The sequence below is a fragment of the Dromiciops gliroides genome, chromosome 4, assembly GCF_019393635.1.
Source record: "Dromiciops gliroides isolate mDroGli1 chromosome 4, mDroGli1.pri, whole genome shotgun sequence".
Lineage (NCBI taxonomy): Eukaryota > Metazoa > Chordata > Mammalia > Microbiotheria > Microbiotheriidae > Dromiciops > Dromiciops gliroides.
In genome coordinates this window covers 68,617,861-68,640,457 of record NC_057864.1, presented here as the reverse complement: position 1 = coordinate 68,640,457, position 22,597 = coordinate 68,617,861, and the positions used below count along the sequence as shown (strand labels likewise).

At 38.8% G+C, this 22,597-nt stretch overlaps 1 protein-coding gene across 1 annotated transcript in view; it reads right to left on the bottom strand.

The window, feature by feature from the left end:
• PAPPA2 (pappalysin 2) overlaps nt 1–22,597 on the bottom strand; it is a 389,726-nt gene that overhangs the window by 230,379 nt on the left and 136,750 nt on the right. Inside the window, 4 exon segments of the mRNA XM_044003126.1 lie at nt 2,632–3,121; nt 8,508–8,629; nt 13,283–13,475; nt 15,837–16,130. Coding sequence (XP_043859061.1) covers nt 2,632–3,121; nt 8,508–8,629; nt 13,283–13,475; nt 15,837–16,130 — 1,099 coding nt within the window.

The following is a 22,597-nucleotide window of genomic DNA, read 5'->3' as shown; positions in this document are numbered from 1 at the left end:
ACGTCAAAGCATTGTCATGAGCATCAAATGAGATTCTATAATACAACTCTTTGGAAATCTTAAAATACCATATAAACATTAACTGTTATTATTGTTATTATTATCATTATTATCTTCATATTTTTACTCTACTACAGCTTCACTCAGAAATAAAAAAGTTCAAGTCGACCCTTGATCTCATTATCACCTACAAATGTTCCTACCATCCATCCACTTTCTCAAATCCTACATCCATTCTGCTGAATGCAAATAGAGAAAGTCACACAAACATGCTGGCCCATTCCTCTACAAGCCACATTCCTAAACAACAATCCTTTTACTGTCTTCCCTAGCTGACTTTATATTCTACTCTACTAAGCATCTGTCCCAGCTTTTCTCTCTTCTCCTCAAGCTACTTATACAACTCCCCTCTTGCTTCCCCTAACAGAAGAATTCACTAGATATTATGTCCAAAAAGATTGAGGTTATCTAGGTCAATCTTCCTTTTCTCCCCAACTTTATATTTCAAAGCACCTCAACATCACAATATAACTCTTCTTTGTTCCAATCTGGGAGGCAGAGGTAGTCCTTATTCTGGACAACATGAACCCCTCTACTTGGGTCCTTGATCCCATGTCTTCCATCTTCCCTAGAAGCCCAACCCTGGGAACTATCTTTTTTTTGGTCTTACCTTTTCTCTCCCCTAATTTTAAATCTATCCTTATTTGCTGGTTCATTCACTACTACTTACAAATACGCCCAGATCTACTGAATCCTAGAAAACAAACAAGCAAAAAACTTTCATTTAATCTTACTGTCCCCTCAAAGGACCAGCCTATATCTCTTTTCCTTTTCACAGTGAACTCTTAAAACAAGATATCAACACTTGTTGCCTCTTTTTTCTTACCTCACACTCACTTTTTAATCCACTGCAATCTAGTTTCTTTCTCAGCATTCAACTGAAACTGCTCTCAAGGTCATCAATCATCTAATAATGGCCAAATCCTAGAGATTTTTCTCAGTTCTTAGTCTTCTTGAAAACTCTTCAGCATTTGATACTGCTGAACACCTTCTTCAAACAGAAACCTATAATGCCCTGTATTTGCATGACACTACTCTCTTCACTTTTTCATTTATATATCTGGCCAGTGTTTCTCAGTATTATTTGCAGAATCATCATCCTTTTTTGCAACTTTATATATGACTGTATTCCAGGACTCAGTGCTATGTCTATTCTACATTCTCTCCCTTAGTGATCTCATGAACTGCCAGAGATTTATCATATCTTTTCAGATGATGCCCATATCTATATAACCAGCCCTAGTCTCTTCCCTGAACATCAATCCCATATAATCAAAAAGATACTGGACTTCTTCAAATGGACAATGCCTGTAGACGTGTCCAAAACAGACTTCATTAACCCCCAAAATGTTCCCTTCTTTCAAATATCCCTAATTTCCACTGAGGGTACCATCATACTTCCAATTACCCAAGTTCACAACCTCAGAGTCATCCTTACCTTTTCCCTTTCCCTCACTCCCCACATTCAATGCATTTTCATGTCTCATTGAGTTTGTTGGGGAATTATATTTTACATCTATTCCCTTCTCTCCACTCAATGATTAAAATAATAAGCAGTCCTTTATTACCCCTTACCTGGATTGCTGCAATAACTTAATATGTGGTGTTATGCCTCACGACTCTCCCCTCTCGAAGTCATCCTCCACATAACTTACGAGTCAATATTCCTTATGCACAGTCCTGACAGGGCCACTTCCCTCCTCAAGAAGGAGGAATACCCTTGTCTTTAAAATAAAAACAAAACTCTTGTCTTGATTTTTGTTTAAAGCTCTTCCCAATCTGGCTTCACACTATCTTTGCAGTCTTGAATCATTTTATTCTCCTCTGTGTATTCTTGATTCCAGCCCAGTTCAGGGATTTGTTGTTTCCCAAACAAGGCATTTCACCTCCCATTTCTTTTCACTGTGTCTAGAATGATTTTGCTCCTCTTAAAATCCCTAGCTTCCTTCAAAACTCAGTTTAGGGGCAGCTAGGTGGCACAGTGGATAGAGCACCGGCACTGGAGTCAGGAGTACCTGAGTTCAAATCCGGCCTCAGACACTTAACACTTACTAGCTGTGTGACCTTGGGCAAGTCACTTAACCCCAATTGCCTCACTAAAAAAAAAAAAAAAACTCAGTTTAAATGCCACCTCCTCCAAGGAAGCTAACACTCTTCCCTTCAGCAATCACTTCAAATTTATTGTCTATACTTTCCATTTTATTGTCTCTCTCTGTAGAGCATAAATTCCTTGAAGGCTGAGACTGTATCATTTTGTCTTTTGCTCTGTAGTACTTAGTATATTGGAGAGACTTAATAGATCCATGTTGAACTGAAAATGTAAGCTTCTTGAGATCACTGACTGGTTCACTTTTGACTTTGTTTCCCCAGCACTTAACATGTAGTTGATTCGTATTAAATGTCTACTGAATTGACTAAAAGCTCCTTGGAAGCAAAGACTGTTTTATATTTGTTTTCCCAGTACCTACCATGGCCCCAAAGACATAGTAACTCTTTAAAAACTCTTAAGGAAATAAAACCAAAATCCCATTGGAAACACTAGAAAAATTGCAAGGCAGTTTTCCAACTCACTTGTCAGTGAATTTCCGATGACGGTGTGCTATCATGACAGGAGAGTTGTTTTTAAACGGGGGGTCCCGAAGAATCTGGTACTTCACAGGCCTGCAGCCAGAACACAGCGGGCTCTGAGGCTTAGAGATAAGGAGAGCTGCATCAATTTCCATCCTTTCATCAAAAGTGTAGACCTTCACTCCTGAGACCTTCCATTCAACATTGAGTTTGACAGTGAGTGGAGTATCACAGAAGGTGTCCAAGGGTCCCAGGTGGATAGACTCATGGTTTTCCATTAAGATCTCCATGTCAAAGAGTGCTTGGGAAGAATCCATGGAGAGGTAGGTAATCCACAGTTTAAGGCTATCTGCATGGACTGGATGGAGGAAAAGCAGCTCCAGACTGCAGCCTTCTGCTGGACAGGGAACTGTCATGTTCATATGGTACAGATGGAGTTCTGGACTCCAGGCCTGTAAGCTTGGCTCACAGGGTTGATCCACATCTGGAGGCCCTACAAAAAGACAGTGAGATGGTGGAGAAGACAAAGATATCAGATATATTAAAAAGAAAAAGAGTGGGCCCCTTCAGTGACAAAAAAGAAGGATAAAGTATAAAATCCTGTACTTCTGATAAGCATTGCTCTGACAGGTCAGCTTGGTTGGTTAGAGCATAGTGCTAACAAGGCCAAGGATATGAGGTCATTCTATTATCACAGTACATAACCCTAGATCTAGTCCAGCATTATAATAGATCTGTGTCCTTGTCAAAGCAAGTATCTCCTTCACCTATGCAGATCACATGGCAGGCATGGTGTCATGGATGGAGAGCTGTCCCAAGCTATGATGACCAGGGTTCAAGTCATACTTGTCATGTGACCCTGGGCAAGATACTTAACCTCGCAATGCTCTTATTGTTATTGTTTAGTTTTTTCAGTCATACCCAACTCTTTGTGACCCCTTTTTGGGATTTTCTTGGCAAAGATACTGGAGAAGTTAGCCATTTCCTTCTCCAGTTCATTTTATAGATGAGAAAACTGAAGCAAATAGGGTTAAATGACTTGCCTAGGGTCACACAGCTAGTATGTGTCTGAGGGCAAATTTGAACTCAGGTCTTTCTGGAGTCAGGGGCCACCTGGCTGTTCAAGGCAACAGGCAACTTTAAAAGACTATAAGTTGCAAAGAAGGAGCTATCCTACATTGATAGAGGAAGTTTACTCATCTGGGAGTTTCATGGATGGACCAGAGGACTAGTCCCTAACTTTATGCAGAAAACAATACTGTATATCTATGTTTGACCTTCCTTGGTGACCATCATCCATGTCTTTTTTCTTTTGGCAGGGCAATGAGGGTTAAGTGACTTGCCCAGGGTCACACAGCTAGTAAGTGTCAAGTGTCTGAGGCCAGATTTGAACTCAGGTCCTCCTGAATCCAGGGCCATGTCTTCTTACAAATTCCCCATAATAGGTCAATACATTCACCAGGCATGCTAAGGTCCAACCTAATCAACCAGTTTTAAATATATGTCCTTGAAAGGGAGAAGAGGACAGGTTAAAAGAGTGGGAATGGATCAGCACATATGCCAGGTTCAAAAACTAGATTAACAAAATATTGCACAGTAGATATCCTTATGGAATCCAATGGTGATGAAGTTGGTTTTAGTATATTATAATTTTTAGATATAAATGTCTATTTACATTTTAAGTTCCAACTAAAATCCCACCTTCTACAGGAAGCCTTCCCCAACCCTCTTAATCCCACAGCTTTTCCTCTGTTAATAATTTTCTTTTTTTGTAAGGTATAACTTGCTTGTGCATATTTGTTTGAATATTTTATCCCCCATTAGATTGTGCATTCCTTGAGGACAGGGACTTTCTTTCACCTATTTCTGCATTCCCAGAACTTGGCACAGTGCCTGGCATATAGTAGGCACTTAATACATATTTATTAATAGAACTTAAAAGTATTAATACTAATCCAGCCCCTACAGTGTCAGCAATTCCAAGTGAAGTTTAAGACACATTTCTTTATGAGTTCCTCCCATCTCCACAAAATTTCTTTTTGGTTCTTTAGATTACAGCTTGGCATCCCACCCATCCATGAACACTGTCACATAACCTATTTTTGCTCTAGCCTATTTTTTAGGTTGCTTTTAGGATGTTCACTGTTGTATCATCATGGTACATGTGAGGATATATAAATATTTGTGTGTATATATATTCCTAAGAAAAGTGGGAGGGGTAAACAAACACTATTGAATGAGAGTAATATAGACATTCAGTTGCCCAGGTGCATATACAAATGGGCATCTATGGATGGGGAGGTAAGACCTATAATTTCACCATTTTAAGGAATCCCCAGTACAAAAACTCCCTGTGCCTGTTACATATTAGCAACTGATATGCTAACAACTTATCATTTTTGAAAACTGCTGGAAATACTGAGAGATTAAGTAACTAGCCAAGGGTTACAAAGTGAGTATCTGTCAGATGCAAAATTTAAATATAAGACTGGTTCAAAGGCCAGTGTTCTGACCATCATTGTTTCACAGATATCTATAAAGGAACACAAAAAAAGCTTCCACTCCATAAATGCATATGGCCTTAGCAATTCAGGATCAAAAATTTTAAGAGAAACACAAAACCCATTACAAACATATTCTCGGATATTAAATACAATGTATGATACATGCCATTCTACTTGGTATTATAGTATTTGTCTAGAAACTTGTATTAACCTTTATCTCTCTCTCTCTTTGTCTATCTGTTTCCCTCCTTCCCTACTTCTTTCCCTCTCCCTCTCTCCTCCCCTTTCTTCCCTGCTTCCTCTTTCCTCTTCCCCTCCCCTCTCCCTTCTCCCTCCCTCCCTATCCATCCCTTTTCTGTCTGTCTATATCTGTCTCTGTGTGTCTCCTTTCTCTGTCTATCTCTATGTGTCTCTCTTGATGAGATCTCCCCATCTCACCCAGACTGGATACTCAGCAGCCACTCATGGACCTGATCCCACTGCTTCTTGGCATAGGAGCTTTGTTTGTTCTGACCTCAGCCAGTTCCCCCCTCCTTTGGCATCCTGATGACTCTGCTCTGGGAGGGCTCATCACACTGGTGTGAGACTAAACTTGGTGCAGATCCCCAGTTGGTCTAGTACTGGAACACAGAACTTTCAAGCTCAAGAGGTCTCCTAGCTTCATACTCCCCAGTAGCAGGTATTACAGGGGTGTTCCACCATGCCTGCCATCTCTCCTATCAGTTTGTCAACTCTGTGAACAGGGACTGTGTCCTATTATTTTTCATACATGTCCCTTCCATAGTAGCTAGCACATTACTGGATTATTGGTGGTTGTTGAATGGGGCTAAATGAACTATGGTGTTATTTAAATATATTTCCATGAGGTTGTTTCTGAAGTTGGAAGGTTCTAGGATTTCATCATCTTTAAGGGACTTTTTCAATAATGTTTTTAATTTTTTTTTTACATTATCAACATTTCCTAATAGATTTCTTCTTTCCTCATCTCACAACCATCCTTTATGACAACGGATAATTTAAAAAGAGAGAGAGAGAAAATAGCATCAAAATTAACTAACAATTCAATAAATGTAGTGTTCTATGCCCATAGTTCCCCTACCTTTTCAAAGAAGCAGGCAAAGCAGTTTAAGGCATTTTTAAAGTACGAAATCATGGTCGAGACCAGAAAACTAGTACTATTGGTCCCTACTTAACTGACACTAAGCTTATGAAGAAGGGTCTTCTTAGAAGTCAGATGTCTTGCTTCACCTCAACATCCCTCTCCTCTGGAACTTGCTTTCCTGACAGGGTGAATGAATCTCTAGCTGAGATTGCCATTTAATGAGAGGCCCCAACCATGTTCCCTTCACTCCCAGCTCAATTCATTTTCCAGACTTCTCCTTCTCTTTGCTAGTAGCCTTCACCCATGCGAATAGTACTCCCTTGTTTTCCATCTCCTCCTTATGATTTGTCTTCCTTTTAAAAAAAAAATATAAGCTCCTTGTGGGTAAGAACTTCCTTGTTAGCTTCCATTTGTTCCCCAATGTTTAGCATTATCTATTCCTGGCACATAGTAAGTTTTTAATAACTGGCGCTGTCTAGATCTACATTTTGGAGACTAAAAGGGAAGCCTAAGAAATCAAAGTGTTTTGTCCTATATCCCTCAGCAGGCATTAAAACTCAGGATTCCTCCTTATTCTTACTTCTGGTTAGTGTGTAGGCCCAGGAGATCTTTGAATTTTTTCCCCAAGAATTCAAAGAAAAATAAAGAGCCAGAGAAAGAAACAGGTCCTAAAACACCAGCACAGGACAAACTGTTTGCTACAGAAATATGGTTTTTCATGAAATGCCAATCTAAATTGTTCAGATACCATGCCAGGACAGAGTTTATGTTCCTTTTTCCATTCTTCCCAGAAAACTCGATTTAGGATGTTGTATACAGTCAATCAAGGATTTTACCTCCTCCGGTTTTCTTCAAGTTTCTTTTCTCTTGCATATAAAAAGTGACCATTTTTGGAACACTTTTAGATCTTGGACCATAGTAGCCTGAATCTTTCTCTTACTGATTTTTTACTACAAGTCTGTCAAGAGGGAACTGTAGCTCTTGTAATGATGTCTCCAGTAGCAAATGGCACATTGGTTCCTTATGAATGATAAAAAGACAATGATAAGGAAGATAATGATGATGATGATATGATAAACAGAGGATTGATGATATCTCCCTTTGGGGAAGATTCAGAGAAATGTGGAGAAAATAATATGAATCGGGGCGGGGGGGGGGGTTGTCTGTTTTTTGGCCTTTTTCCTTTGAAAGGAGAAAAAGATTCCCTCTGTAAAGTTAGCTAATGGGTGCTAGTATATATGTGAGTGAAGTGGGGAAGTGTTAGGGTGTGAACATTGGAGAGGCAGTGAGATCACAAAAGCAACAGCTAAAACATTTTCAGCCTTTAGGGAGCCTGGCTTAAGTTATGTCTCAAGCACAACTGGTTCCCAGTTAATAGACTCATAAATACCATAGATCAGAACGAACAGTTTGGAACACCTAGTTCATCCCCCTGACTCCCTCCAACGTAAGTGTCCCCCGTAATGTGTTTTCCATTATCTTCCTGAAACAAATGACTAAGAGGTAGGGCCTCACTGCTTTGTGGGTCAGGCCATCCCATGGATAATGTTTATTATTTATATTGAACATTATATAATTACATTAACTTAAAAATTATATAATATATTGAATATATGACAGTGTTGGGTAATGGATAGAGAGCCAGCCTGGAGGTAAGGAAGACCTTGCTTCAAGGCCTACCATTGACACATACTATCTGCACAGTCCCAGGAAAGTCACTTAATCTCTCAGTTCAAATGGAGTTTCTACATTGGGAGCTTCCTACACTGATGAATTCACAGATTCAAGCCAAAATGATTTCTATCATATTTCTTGAAGTATAGTAGATGAAATTCAATGCATTATAACAATGATATGTGACACAATGTTTAGCCAACATATATGGATACACAATTAAATGTATTATTCTGCCCATCCTAAAGTTCCTTTTTTAGGTACCCCTATCCCTTTGCCTTTTCTGAACACTAAGTGACCGTTTTTCCCTTCCATCATTGTTACTTGGGACATCAAAATAATTTCCACAAGCAGAGTCTTTCAAAGCAGTTACAATTGTGCATCAATTACCAAAAAAGATCTGATACCCAATAACCCATTCAGCTTTAGGTCACTTAGATTCATAAAGGAAGAAATAGGCCAAGGAGATGAAGTGTTTTGTCCCAAATTAAGAATAATCCCAAACCACTTTCTTACTCTCCTGCTCATCTCAAGGACTAGTGGGGTCATTCTGTCATTTCCTGGTGCAGGGTCAAAAGGGAGAAGCTGCTCAGTTTTACCTACTGCCTCCTCAGGAGTCCAATAACCTGAAGAGTCACACACACGACGAGAAGAAGCAGAATGGACATATTGACGGAAAGTCCCATCTTCTGTGCACATTCCACAAAGACTGCCAGCATCCCTAAGGAGGGAGAGAGAAGGAAAGACACTCAAAGACCAGAAGACCAACGAAGGCGGAAATAGTGAGAGTCCATGGCTAAAAGTGTGAAGGGGGAGACTCATTTATTAGCCAATTCATTTCCTCCTTGTTTGGACTTCCCTGCAGCACAATTCATAATGACATAGAAATCTAAAAGTTTCAAAGGAGAAATCAATTCTAACCAACCAGTCAGGGGATAAGAGAGAGTTAGAATTGTAATTTCACAAAAACAAAAAAAAAAGAAAAAAATGATCATTTGTTTCTTTCCAACATAGGCTTCCTTCATCACTTATTACTCTGTTGCAAAGTCCAAAAGCTTCTTGTATTCCTCTCAATACTATTTTTTTTTTCAGAACAAGATTTATATATCCAGATGATCATATTAATTTTCACAAACTTAAATTAATTTTCCTAAAGGTAAGTTTCCTATGAACAGAGAGTAAGTATTCTTTGTCTTTGTATCTTGCTTTACCATCTCACTCATGTTTTTGTTTTTGTTTTTGTTTTTAGTGAGGCAATTTGGGTTAAGTGACTTGCCTAGGGTCACACAGCTAGTAAGTGTTAAGTGTCTGAGGCCGGATTTGAACTCAGGTACTCCTGACTCCAGGGCCAGTGCTCTATCCACTGTGCCACCTAGCTGCCCCTCTCACTCATGTTTTGCATACATTGGGGGGGGGCAGGTGTGATGATTTAATTGTTACAGAGAACTACAGGGGAAAAAAACTCCCTCTACTGAGGCATATGACCCCCATTAAACAGTTTTCTGGATTATGGACAAGTTAAGAGACTTGTCCCAAGTTACATGAATAGTATGTGCTACAGATGGAATTTGATTCCAGATCTTCCTGTACTTTTTACTTATTCATTCATTCATTCATTCGATTGTTTATTTGATTTATGAAATAAAATAAGCATTTCATAACAGTACAATAATAAAAGGTGACTACACATGAAACTACAAATCTATTATGTACAATTTGCTATTCCTTTTAAATATATAATAAATGCATCATGTAAATTTCCTTTTTTTCTTTCCTTCCCCCACACCTTCCCTAGAGTTGGCTACCATCAGACAAAAATATGTATAATGCTAGCTCTCTATCCATTGTCTTGCTGCATCCCGCCTTTAGATAACGGGTGCTAAATAAAAAGTTGTTGAATTAATAATATATTTATGTAATGCTTTCTAGTTTAAATGGAGTTTTCTTCAGAAGAAAGATGATATGAAGTAGGTAGTGTGAGTATTCCTTTGCCCACTTTATAGATGAGGAAGTCAAAGCTCAGAAAGGCTACATAGTTCATCCAGAGCTAGGATTTGAACCCCACCGCTTCTTCTCCCACTGACCTCTCCACAGTGATCTACTGAATGAATTCCCTTGCTGTTAAAATACTCCCACGTACTAATGACATTGCCCAAATAAAATGAATGAACTAGCCTAGCCTTTTAACAATTCCTTATTCTGGGCCACCAAGCGAGGGGAGGCTAGCAGTAGCTGAAGGTCAGAGAAGGAGTTTTTGAGAGCTGTTCCTTGAAACCTGGACGGTTTCCCCAGACACAATGCAGCTGGGGTTGAAAACAGGCATTAAATCAGAATGCTTTTCTTCCCCAGTGTTCGGGGGAAGCACCTCTCTTAGGGAAGATTTCTGACACTGCTGGAATGTTGGTATACAAAGTTTAATGCTCTGGTACTCAGCTCTTTTGGTAATTAGTGAAGGTTTCCGTAGGCTACGTGTTTTCCTAGCACTGACATTCATTTTCAATGGCCACAAACTCATTATGTTTTCTTGGATACATTTGGCTTTTCTTCTTAGCAAAACTGCTTGAATGCGTAGACCAGGCTCCCTTATGACACAAGAATTCCAAATACCAACTAGGGATGGTAAACACAGTAGCCTGCCCCACGTAAACTCCTAGGGATGTGACGTGAATTTAACCAATGAACATATCAGGAGATCTCAAAACTATGAACCCTTTAGAGTGACGTAAGAAAGCAAATGGGTGTCTCCTCAGCCAGCAGCTTGTGGCAACCCAGTGCTGATGTCAGGTTTGTCGTCAGGCATGTACCGGAGAGAAAATAGAAAGATTAAATTGTTTATGTGTGCTGTGTAAACGGATGTAAAATTCTGGTTTGTGTGTGTTCCCATAGGGCTTCACTCTTCAGACTGCCCAATTCAAGCTACACAGGTGCAGAAAGATACCCCACTTCTAATCACATAAGAGAGATGCGTGTAGAACTAGCATGTAACAGTCTTATTGTTCCTGTACTAAGTGACTCGAGGGTTAGGTAATATATGTGTATATGTATATATACACATGTATTGATATGTAAAAATGTTAGGCAATGATTTTTCCTTCTAGTTTTATAACCACTACCCTTTCCTTCTCCCCAGGGATTTGTATAAGAACATCATGAAATTATCAAAAAAATACCCAAAATTAATTTTAATTTACCTTAATCGATGAATACAGTTTTCTAACATATGTGCATTATGTATATATGCATGTATATAATACATGCCATTTCCATAGTGATTTCATGTTATAAAGTTTTATATGCATTATCTAATTTGATCCTTGTATATATACCTATACCAGTAGAAATATATATGTATATATATATATTTACATATATATGTATTTACATATATACACACACAATGCAAATACAGATACATAATAGCTCACAGGTATCAGATATAGCTGATGAATATTACACTTTAAAGTTGGCAAATCATTATATGTGAAATTTAATAAGTATATGTACTATACACAGTATACTATGTATAGTGTATATTATGTATAGTATATATCAAATATAGCATATGCATAGTTTTATATAGAGAGGCTATATATAGTTTTATAAATATGATCTAATCATTATATAGAATGAAATTGTATTTATAATTTTAAAATAAAGTATGCATAATTATAATTCTATATAATACAGATCATAGCATGTATTTATATATTAAACACAGTTTTGATGTATATGTATATATAAAGCACACATATATAGTTATTTCTAATAGTCATTTTATATAATGAAAGTATATTTATACATAATGAGATTTTATATCTCATATAAGAATATGTATATATAATATCATTTTTTCTCACAATAACACTGTGAGGTATGTAATATCATTATTCCCATTTTATTGAAGAGAAACAAGGCAGTTAAATGACTTTTACAGGGTTTCATAGCTAGTAAGTATCTGAGGAGGAATTTAAGGGCAGGTCTTTCTAACTCCAAGTTCAAAACATATACCCACATGCACACATGCACACATGCACTCACACACACATTATACACACACACACACATGTACCTATGTATTTTAATGACTGAGATTAGTTTCCCTAACCATCTCATAAGATAGAGAATGGCATCAAATGAAAGGGATGTGGGGGAAAAAAGTGTTTTAAAATATAAAAACAGCATAAAATATAAGGTCACACCAAAAAATGGAAACTGTCGATGCTGAATCAAAGTGATTGTCACCTCCAGAAAGGTTGACAAAGGTACCTTTGGACATTTGGTTACATCACAGTTGACTTCTTCTTCCCTGACTTTCCTCTCCCAATCAAATCCATGAAGCATTGGACTGTAAAGAATGCTGTTCAGTTGCATCATATCCTTGGTTTGTATTGGGCAGAGCAGGGAGTAGAATAAAGTCAATCTTTCCTCTAGCAGAAGCGGTCAACCACTGATGTGGTAGCTCAGGGGAGTTCCAAAAAGCATTTCATTGCCACCAATTTTGCCCAGCCTCAGTCAGGTTATTGGGCTTTACCTTAAGACTTCGATAGCTGCAAACAATCCTGGGAGAAGTTACACTTTAAGCTGTTGTCAGTCATTCATGCCGCAATACAAATGAAAGATACCAGGGTGGGTTTTGATCAGTGTGAGAAGGGTAAAAAAAGGACTTTAGAAATAAAGTGCCTGGTGGGAATTTGGAACATCTAGGTTCTCCAAAGGGAATAAAATCCTGGAGTGAAAGCCTGGAGACACCAAAGGAAGGAAACTACCTACTTCCCAGTTCTATACAGAAATTGACCCTTTGCTGTGTTCTCAAATTTAATATTTGTCAAGGACTGCCTCGAATTCTCTGTGGCAATATATACACACATCCCACCAGCACAGCCAGGAGGAATGATCTCTATTTTTCTCCAGACATTAGAGCAGTAACTGGCCACTTCCCTCACTGAGAAGGTAGTGGCTAATGCCTGCCAATTGGCAAGTACCCTTTGGAGTCTGCCACTTCATCCTCAACACCTTCCTCAACTGCTGGACAACCACAGCTGTCATGCCAGATGTGACATTTTCTATATGGGTATCCAAAGAAATGCCTGTCAGACATCCTCCCAGAAAAATGAGCGCATGTAGTGAGCTGGCCAGTCATTTCTTTAAATGAGGTCAGATCTGGGGCTAGAGCAAAAATAAGGGTCAAGAGAGTATCCTGCAGCTCTCTATGTGACTCATTAATTTTTCACTGGGACAATCTGGGGTTTTCCCTGTGCAGGCACACGAGAAACCTTGACTTCCCACCCTTCTCAGAAAAGAAAAAAAAAAGAAACCTAATCTATTACCCCTTCATAATTGCTCTCTCTATCCCACCCTCAAGCACTGATCTCACCTTTCATATAGAACTCCACTAATGGGAGGCAGCCAATGAATGGTGAGGGAATCTTGGGTCTGTCCAGTGACCATTGGTGGAATGGGGATGGGAGTGGGTCTTTTGCTTTCACTCCATTGTTGATATACCAGATCCAAATAGCAATGCATACGGGCCACTTGGTTCGGGGTGAAGTGATCGGTGCAGTCATCATCTGCCAATGAAATATAACAGGGAGACAATGAAAACAAGTTGGGAAAGGTCAGCACTGCTACATAACATTAAGCAGGGAATCATTTCCAAATTATTTCATTAGAGGAAGGTAAAATTCCAATGCCCCCAGGCTCAGAAATTGGTCTGGATGGACTGCTCAATATGTAAGAGGCCACAAGATGGCAGTGTTTCAGCACATGGGTTTTCCATGTGTGACCAGTTATAATGTTGAAGAAACCCTGTTTCTTGCCCAAAGACTCTCTAACAGGACAGGGAACAGGTCTCCCAAGAACCTGAGACAAGAAATAAACCTCGGTGCTATTGATGGAAGCAGAAAGTGGCTTACTTTTGATGGATCTCTACAATTGAAGTATTTTCTCTACTTCAAAACTCCTTCCCTCTCCCCACCTCCAGGGCAATTTCCTGGGTTTTTCCCAAGAGGTGAGAGTCTATGAGTCCATCCTCCTAGCAGAGGAGGTGGGATTTATTAACTATGTGTACCCGGATGATTTAGCACTATGGGACTATATGAGAAAATTATTGCAGGGTCACAGAGGTTATCAACTTTCTCCAAAGCATTGCTGGATTTTAAATGTCATCACCAGTGTCTGGGTAAAGTATTTTTCAAAAGGAAAAAAAAAAGGACACAACAAAAATGCCAATAGAAGCTTTCCTGATTTTTTTTAGATGTTCCTTAAGAAAGAACCCCTGGACATAACAGAAAACAAACAAACAAAACAAAACAAAAAACTATCCCTTTCCTCCACTTCTATAGAAAACTTTCTAGGCACATTCTCCCTAACCCAAGAGGTCAGAGTGACTATGGCCATCAGTAGAAATGCCTCAAGGCTGTTCTTAGCCCAAAGCTATGTGTGCTGTGGAGGAATAATAAGAGGAAAGGTAATCTTCCTAGTTAGCTATATTAGTGGCTCTGTGGATGGAGCTCTGGGCCTGGAGAGGGGAAGAGCTGAATTCAAATCTGCCCTCAAACACTAGCTATGTAACCCTAGGCAAGTCACTCAACCTCTGTTTGCCTTCATCCATTGGAGAAGGAATTGACAAAGTAGTCTAGTATCTTTTCCAAGAAAATCCCATGGATAGTATGGTCCATGGGGTCACAAAGAGTCGGATGTGACTGAACGATAGTTAAGGCAGAGCTGAGGCTAGAATTGTTAAAGTTGGTGTTAGGAAAGAGAAAAACTAAAGAATACAGTTGACCTGTGAGTCAAGAATAGCCAAATACAATCCCAATTATAAGAAATAGAATTCAGGGGCAGCTAGGTGGCTCAGTGGATAAAGCACTGGCCCTGGATTCAGGAGGACCTGAGTTCAAATCCAGCCTCAGACACTTGACATTTACTAGTTGTGTGACCCTGGGCAAGTCACTTAACCCCCATTGCCCTGAAAAAAATAAAAGAAAAAAAAAGAAATAGAATTCAAATCAGTCTATCTTCATTGCACATACCGGATTCCTTCCCTATCCCTACATTTCTGAATCCTTTAGGCTTACTTCAGGGGCCACATTCTATTTGACTACTTCCCCATGTCCAAATTCATTAGTGTTATCTCCTTCCTCAAATTACCTTGGTGTATATTTTTAGTGCCATCCTGGTAGAGTTTAAGCTCCACAAGTCCAAGGAATGATTTGTTTTTGCCTTTGTATTGACAACAATTAGCAAATATCTTATACTTGGTAAGATATAATAAGTTCTGGTTGAACTGACTTCCTAGTATTCTTGATATGGTGACAGTTTTATGATGGAAAAAATAGACCTTTGACTAATATTGGGAAATATGTATCTAATACACAAATGTACTTTAAAATATTTTTTTTTAATTCATTTAAAGACCTTCAAGTCTTGATTTTAATAGAGTCTTCATTTCTTCCTTAGGGAATCACAAAGGACAAATAACAACTGAGATCCAATAAGTACAAGGAGGATTCCTATCCTATTTAAATCCCACTGAGTTTGTTTTAGACTGGATGCCTGAAGATAATGAACAACATCCGGTGCCTTTCACATAGTAGGCAATTAATAAGTAATTACCATTTGAGGACCATGGACTTATTGTATCCCAGGATGTAGGAGAGACCAACAAACTTGGGTATCTATTCAAAGAAGTATCTATTCTCTTTTGAAAGATTCAGAGATAGAAGCTCCAATTTCTCCCTCAAAATTAATCTTGCATCACCCCAGTAGTGTTTTAAGTTTTTCAAGGAGATATGGAAATAAAAATAATCCCTCTGTTCTTGTCTTCCCCCTTCCAAATCAATTCTACTTCCTGCCTTCCCTCCCTACCTCCAAGGGATATATTCACCAGAGAAAACAAAGATGGTGATGCATTGGTCATTTTCTGTTACCTGTATAGCTCATGTAGTTGTTGAATGGTGTCCCAGAAAAGTGGTTTTGGCCACAGGTGTCATTAGTAGGTTCAGGGTCCTGACACAGCTTACTTTTGGGTGTGGGGGCTGTGTCAGCACAAAGGTCTCCTGTGTCCATGGTTGGTATAGTCTCCCTGCAGGGATCATCACACGATTCCCTTTCACTAACCCCTTTGAAGACATGGTACAGCCCCAAGACATGCCCCACTTCATGGATCATGATGTTGGTATGGCCAGGCATACCATAATAGGTTGGGTTGAGGACCACACCACCTGAAAGAGAAGGTATGAGATACATCCTTTAGAGGAAAGCAAGTGAGAACTACAAAATTTACTGAGAACTGATTCCCCACCCAGTCCCCTCTTTCCCAGGCAGGTGAATTGCCTGGGACTGACTGTCTTTGTCATTTCCAGACTCTTGATGGACTTATGGACCTTCCCCCAAGCAACTTATCCCCTCCCAATGTTCCCCACCTTACTCCCTGGACTTTAAGTTATTATGTAAAAAGAGTCCACCTACATTAAGCAGTTTCTATTAAGTCAGTAATGTCTATACTTAAATTAGGAGCTGTTCTATTATTTCTTTTGTCAAAGGTTTGTTTACATTAATTAGCTATATGTCACTCTGGAGCAATCTTTTGGTTCCCTTTTTGTTCTGTTACCCCATTAAAAAGCCTGTCCTCTGTTCCCATCTTGGGGTATTCCTAGCTTCTGAGCTTTGGGATACCAGGAGCTATAGTTCTTCTGCCCCAATTAAAGACCTTATTTCTCCTATATTGATTGTTTCCTTAATTTCCAGGTTAACACAAGGAAACAACCAATCCACTCCCCACCCAGTGCAAAATACTTCTTGATAAACTTCAACTGCTCAATTTTAGCCTCCACAAAGATAATTAGACTTTTTATGACTCCCAGTGATAATGGAGGGGAGGTAGTTAGGTGGTACAGTGGCTAGAGTGCTAGGAGTTTAATTCAAATGTGACCTGAGACACTTACTAGCTTGTGACCCTGGGAAAGTCACTAACCTCTGTCTGCCTCAGTTTCCTCAGCTGTAAAATGGCAATAATGATAGTACCTCTCCCCCAGGGTTGTTTCAGGATCAAATTAATTCATATTTGTAAAGTGTGTAATTCAATGTCTTACACATTGTAGGTATTTAATTAATGCTTGTTTCTTTCTTTCCTGGGTGACACTGGACATGTCATTTAATCTTTCTGTGTATTAGTTTCTTCTTCTGGAAAATGAAGGAGTTGGATTTGATGGTTTCTAATGTCTCTTCTCACTCTAAATGTATTATCCTTTGACTTATTGCCCACCTTCCTGCCCCAAGACCATTTATAAGTTTTTTAATAATAATAATATTAATAAATAATGGTACCAGTGTCAGCACAAAGGAGGAAAAGATCTCCAAGTGCTTCAATGTCTATCCATTTTCTGTTTCAATTCTTTTCAATATCCAGATCTTCCTTGCTCCATTCACCACTTTAACCACTTCTAAAAAGACTAAACACATTTTCCCCCTTATCTTCAGGCAGCTATGTGGAGCAGTTTGAGTGCTAGGCATAGAATAAGGAAGACTCCTCTGCCTGAGTTAAAAACTGGCTTCATACACTTACTAGCTGTGTGACCCTGGACAAGTCACTTAACCTTGTTTTCCTTAGTTTCCTCATCTATAAAATGAGCTGGAGAAGGAAATGTCAAATCACTCTAGTATCTTTGCCAAGAAAACCCCAAATGGGGTCACAGAAAGTCAGACAGGACTAAAAACAGTAAACAAGAAGTAAATTTGTCATCTCAATTCCCAATAAAAAAAAGTTGTCATCTTTTAGATGGAAAGTTGAAGGTCCACAAAAGCAGAAGGATTTCAATCAATGTCATACCATGACCACAATCATCATCATTATCACATTCTACAAACAATTAGAATTTCAAAACTCCAACTAGTCATCTCAAAATGCATCTTAGGAGAGCCAAATTCAGGGACCAGATTGTTCTCTCCAAGTTTCATTTTAAGTTGCACGTGTCTTTCTATGTCTACTTCTCTCTATCTCTTGTCTCTGTCATTAGTAAGCAGGGAAAACCTGGAAGCCAAATGGTTCTTCATCTTTGAGGAAGGTCCACCCACTCTTCTGGAGGAAAGGAGGAAAGGTACACACAGACTTCAGGATCATTGATTTATATCTGAAAGGATCATCAAGTTCAACAGCTCCTTATAACAGATGAGAGAGGCAGCTAGATAGTACAATTCATAGAGCACTGGACCTGAATCTGGGACAAACTGAGTTCAAATCTCACCTCAGACACTTACTAGCTCTATGACCTTGGGCAAGTGACTTAACCACAATTGCCTTAATACATCCATCATCTCCAGTCATCCTGATATATATCTTGCCACTGGAACCAGACAGCTCTGGAGGAGAGAGCAAGGTTGCACAGCCAGTGCAAGTCATGACATTACTTGGATGCCATGGTCTTCAAAAATGAAGGACAAACTACAATAACAGATGAGAAAAAACGAGGCCCAGAAATGCTGCTATTTACCCAAGGTTGTATAACTTGTAAATAATGAGCCTGAGATTAAAACCCAAGTCCTCTGACTACAAAATACAGCACCAAACTGCCTTCTCTCCCTTACCATTCAGCAAACAGCTTCCCCCTGAACAATCCAACCTTAATTGTTTCCAATCAAGCTCTAAAGTCCCTCTGGTGATGTCACCCATTTATATAGGAAAGAGGCATCACCAGGAAAGAAAGATACTAGCAAGTGAGTATTCCAGGAATGAGGGAAGTAAAGGGGTAGTACAAAAAATACAGCAAGATAAAACAAAACAATAAACTGTCATAGAGGAGCCTAGAGCAATGGCCTTCTGGTCAACCACTGAAAGCAATGGTTTGGGTCTGAAATGCATTATTTGTTATTATTTGTTAGTCTGATGCTATTGTCCTGTGAAAGAATTCTAGGACTTTCTCAAAAGACTTTCTTTGTCACAAAAGATTTATGGAAAGCAAGAAGCAGAAAAGTCAGAATAATGTAGATTTTCAACTATCCAAGATTACCCCTTCTCCAAACGAGCTGACCTCATCATCAGAGCAAATGACTAGTGAATGTTTTTGTAGCTATAACTATTAAAAACAAAGAAGCATGGGAATTGAAAGTAAATTTAAAACACTTTGCACAACAGGGTTCCCTACATACACACTATCTCCTCTCTCTCTCTCTCTCTCTCTCTCTCTCTCTCTCTCTCTCTCTCTCTCTCTCTCTCTCTCCCCCACATAGATGTATATAGATCTATCTGTATGTATGTAAATATGTATATACATACATATATATGTAAATCCATTCTTGATCTCATAGCACAATCAATAATTTCAACAGCCATATCTCCCCTACAATCTCTCCACCTCTCTTCTCTGTATATGATTATGGCTATAAAACCTGACCTGTTAAAAAAAATAGTGAGTTCTTCCATCAAGGAACATTCACCCATGAACATCCTAGAGCACGCTCACAAACATACGCATACAGAAGGAGGGATAAGACAGGAAAGGCACATTCATAGCTCAGAAAAATGTTAAAGTTATAATAAAAACAAAGTTTAAAAAAAACAGTCTTCTCAAGCCAAAAACAAGTCTGAGTGAGGCACCAAGGGTTGTTGCCCAAAAACTAAAAAGAGGAATGCACGCAAGAACTTAAGAAGCAAGAAAGGATGAAAAGGCTCCAAACAATGATAATAAATAATAAATGAATACTAAAACCCCAGAAAAAGACCACTCTGATGGCCATTTCTTCTGATGAACCAATTCATTTCACTTCTATTTCTGGTATTCTGAAATGGGATACTCCCACCTTCAAGACAGAATCTGCAATTCGTGTTCTAGGAGCAAAGTTCCAGACACAAAGGGAGAATGCTGCTAGGAAGAACACATGTCAAACTCTATTTACTCCCCTGGGGATGCTCAAGAGGGGAAAAAAGGCATATTATTCCCAGCAATGGTTGACCAACCAATTTGGGATGGCCCTATAAAACTCTTACCTACTCACCACCATTACAAAAAACATTGTTCTTAGCCTTGAGGAGGGTGCAGTCTAGCTCTCCTATTATCTAGTATCCTTTCATTCTTTTCAACATAAACTTGAATGACCTCAGCTTTTTAATGGGCCCTGGCCTCCTGCTGGTTCTATGTTGATTCTTGCCAGAACAAATGAACAATTTAAAGACACTGAGTAGACTACATTCTTTTGGTCTTCCCCAGTCTTAATTGTGAAATAACTATCATCATTAAGACAGACAGTTAGGGCTGAGTCTAATTCATTTGTGCTTAGATTTGTTCATTTAATTAAATTATAACAAAAGTTGTTAAGCACCAGTCAGACATTGTGCTAGGTGCTGAGGATGTAAAGACAAAGAAGTAGTAGAATGGTCCCTGTACTCAAAGACATTCTAAATACTGGGGGAATCCAAATGAATATAAAATACAAGGCAGTGAAGGGGAAAATAGGTCAAGATCAAATCAAATGATATGGGAACTTCCATAAAGGGAAAGTACATTAAATAGATCAATCAGAAAAGACTTCATGAAGGGCATGTCATCTGACATGAAATAAATATTCTGCTTGAGCTGAAGAAAAGTGTAGAAAAGGTTTGTACAAATGCCTGGAGGTAGGAAGTGGAAGATGGAAAGTATATAGTCCATGGGCAGCTAGGTGGTGCAGTGGATAAAGCACTGGCCCTGGATTCAGTAGTACCTGAGTTCAAATGCGGCCTCAGACACCTGACACTTACTATCTGTGTGACCCTGGGCAAGTCACTTAACCCCCATTGCCCTGAAAAAAAAAAAGAAAGAAAGAAAGTATATAGTCCAGTGGCTAGAATTGAGAATGTATGGGGGACAGCTAGGTGGTGCAGTGGATAAAGCACCGCCCCTGGATTCAGGAGGACCTGAGTTCAAATCTGGCCTTAGATACCTGACACTTACTAGCTGTGTGACCCTGGGCAAGTCACTTAACCCTCATTACCCTACAAAAAGAAAAATGCATGAAGAAGAGTAGTGTGAAATCAGGTTGGAAAGATATGTGGGAGCCAGAATGTGGAGGGCCTTAAATGTCAGGCCAAGAGGCTTGTATTTTATTCAAGGGGATATAGGGAGCCACTGAAAGTGTTTGAACAAGAAACTGGCATATTCAGATATCTGTTTTAATATTATTACATTGACAGGTATGTGAGAACTGGATTAGAATGGAGAGAAATGAGACAAAGAGACAAATTAGGAGCCTACTACCACAGTCCAGGTGATATATAATGTGAGCCTGAACTAGGGAAGAAAAGGGCACAAATCCAAGAGATACTATGGAGGTAGAAACAACTAGACTTGGCCACTAATTAGGCCTGGAGCTGAAGAAAGAGGGAAGAGTAAAGGATGACTCCTAAGAGACTAAGTAGCTGGGAGGATTGTGGAAACCTAAACTAAAAGAGGTAATTTGGAGATAAGCTAAATTGCATACATTGAGTTTAATTTGTCAATAAGATATCCAAGTAGAGATGTCCAGCAAGCATTAGGTCTGGAGTTCAGAAAAGAAATTAGAGATGATTCCTTTGCATAGGCATATTCCTTAAATTATTACTTTATTCAAAAATATTTTGAGTATCTACTATACACAAAGATCAATACTAAGCATTGTGAGAAATACAAAGAATGACAATCACTGTCCTTCTGGAGCTGACGGAGTTCTATGGGGGGATATTATACAGGGATAACCACCTGGAATGATGGTATGAGCCATGAACCATAGAGAAAGTATAAATAATTTTATGGAAATTCAAATGAGGAAATGACTCCTTGATGCACAATATGAATAAGGAAGTTGCCCTTGATGAGTTAGAATCACAAATCCCAATTATACTACATTCTATTATAGTGAAAGGGCTGATAGATTTCATTACTGAGCAACTGTCAATTACCTTCAAATTATCAGGAAGTATGCGATATGTTCCACAGAACAGGAAAAAGGATAGTTTTGTCTATTTCTCCTCCAAAAAGGAAGAATATAGTCTCCAAATTCTTAGTCCACTGAGCCTGACTTCAATTCCTGGAAAAGTTGGTGAACATATTATCAAAGCAATTATTAAAGAACATCCCACAAAGGAAGTAGTTATCACTCAAATGAATATAGCTCAGTCATCATACCAGAATAATGTCATTTCTTTGTACTAATGAACTGATAGACCAAGAAAATGCTGTAGATAGAGTCTACCTCTATTTCATTGGAGAAAACTTTTTATAAGATGATAGATATAGAGCAATATGGGACCAGAAAGACTAGCTAGCTAACTCCCTCACTTTATCAATGAGGAAACTGAGGCCCAGAGAAGTGAAGTGATTTTCCCAGAATTACAAAGGTAGCATGTGACAGAATGATGATTCTAGCTAAGTTTCTTGGAAATTAAATCCAGTTATCTTTCCACTGAACCACAACAGAGAAATATTTCAATGAATGCAATGAAAATGGAAGACAGATGGAAAGTGACTAGAAGAGAAAAACAACTGAAAGAAGCAGTGTGGCCTGTAATCAAGAGAGCTGAGATAAGCCACCATTACTTCTGACTTTTTTCAGCTAATCCTCTCATTGCCTATATATATTGTGTGATATGAATCCCCCAAATGGTTAGTAAATCAGAGAAGTAGGGGGAAAAGAGTAGGTGTCAATAGGAAATATCCTTTAAAAAGTGAATGATGATGTT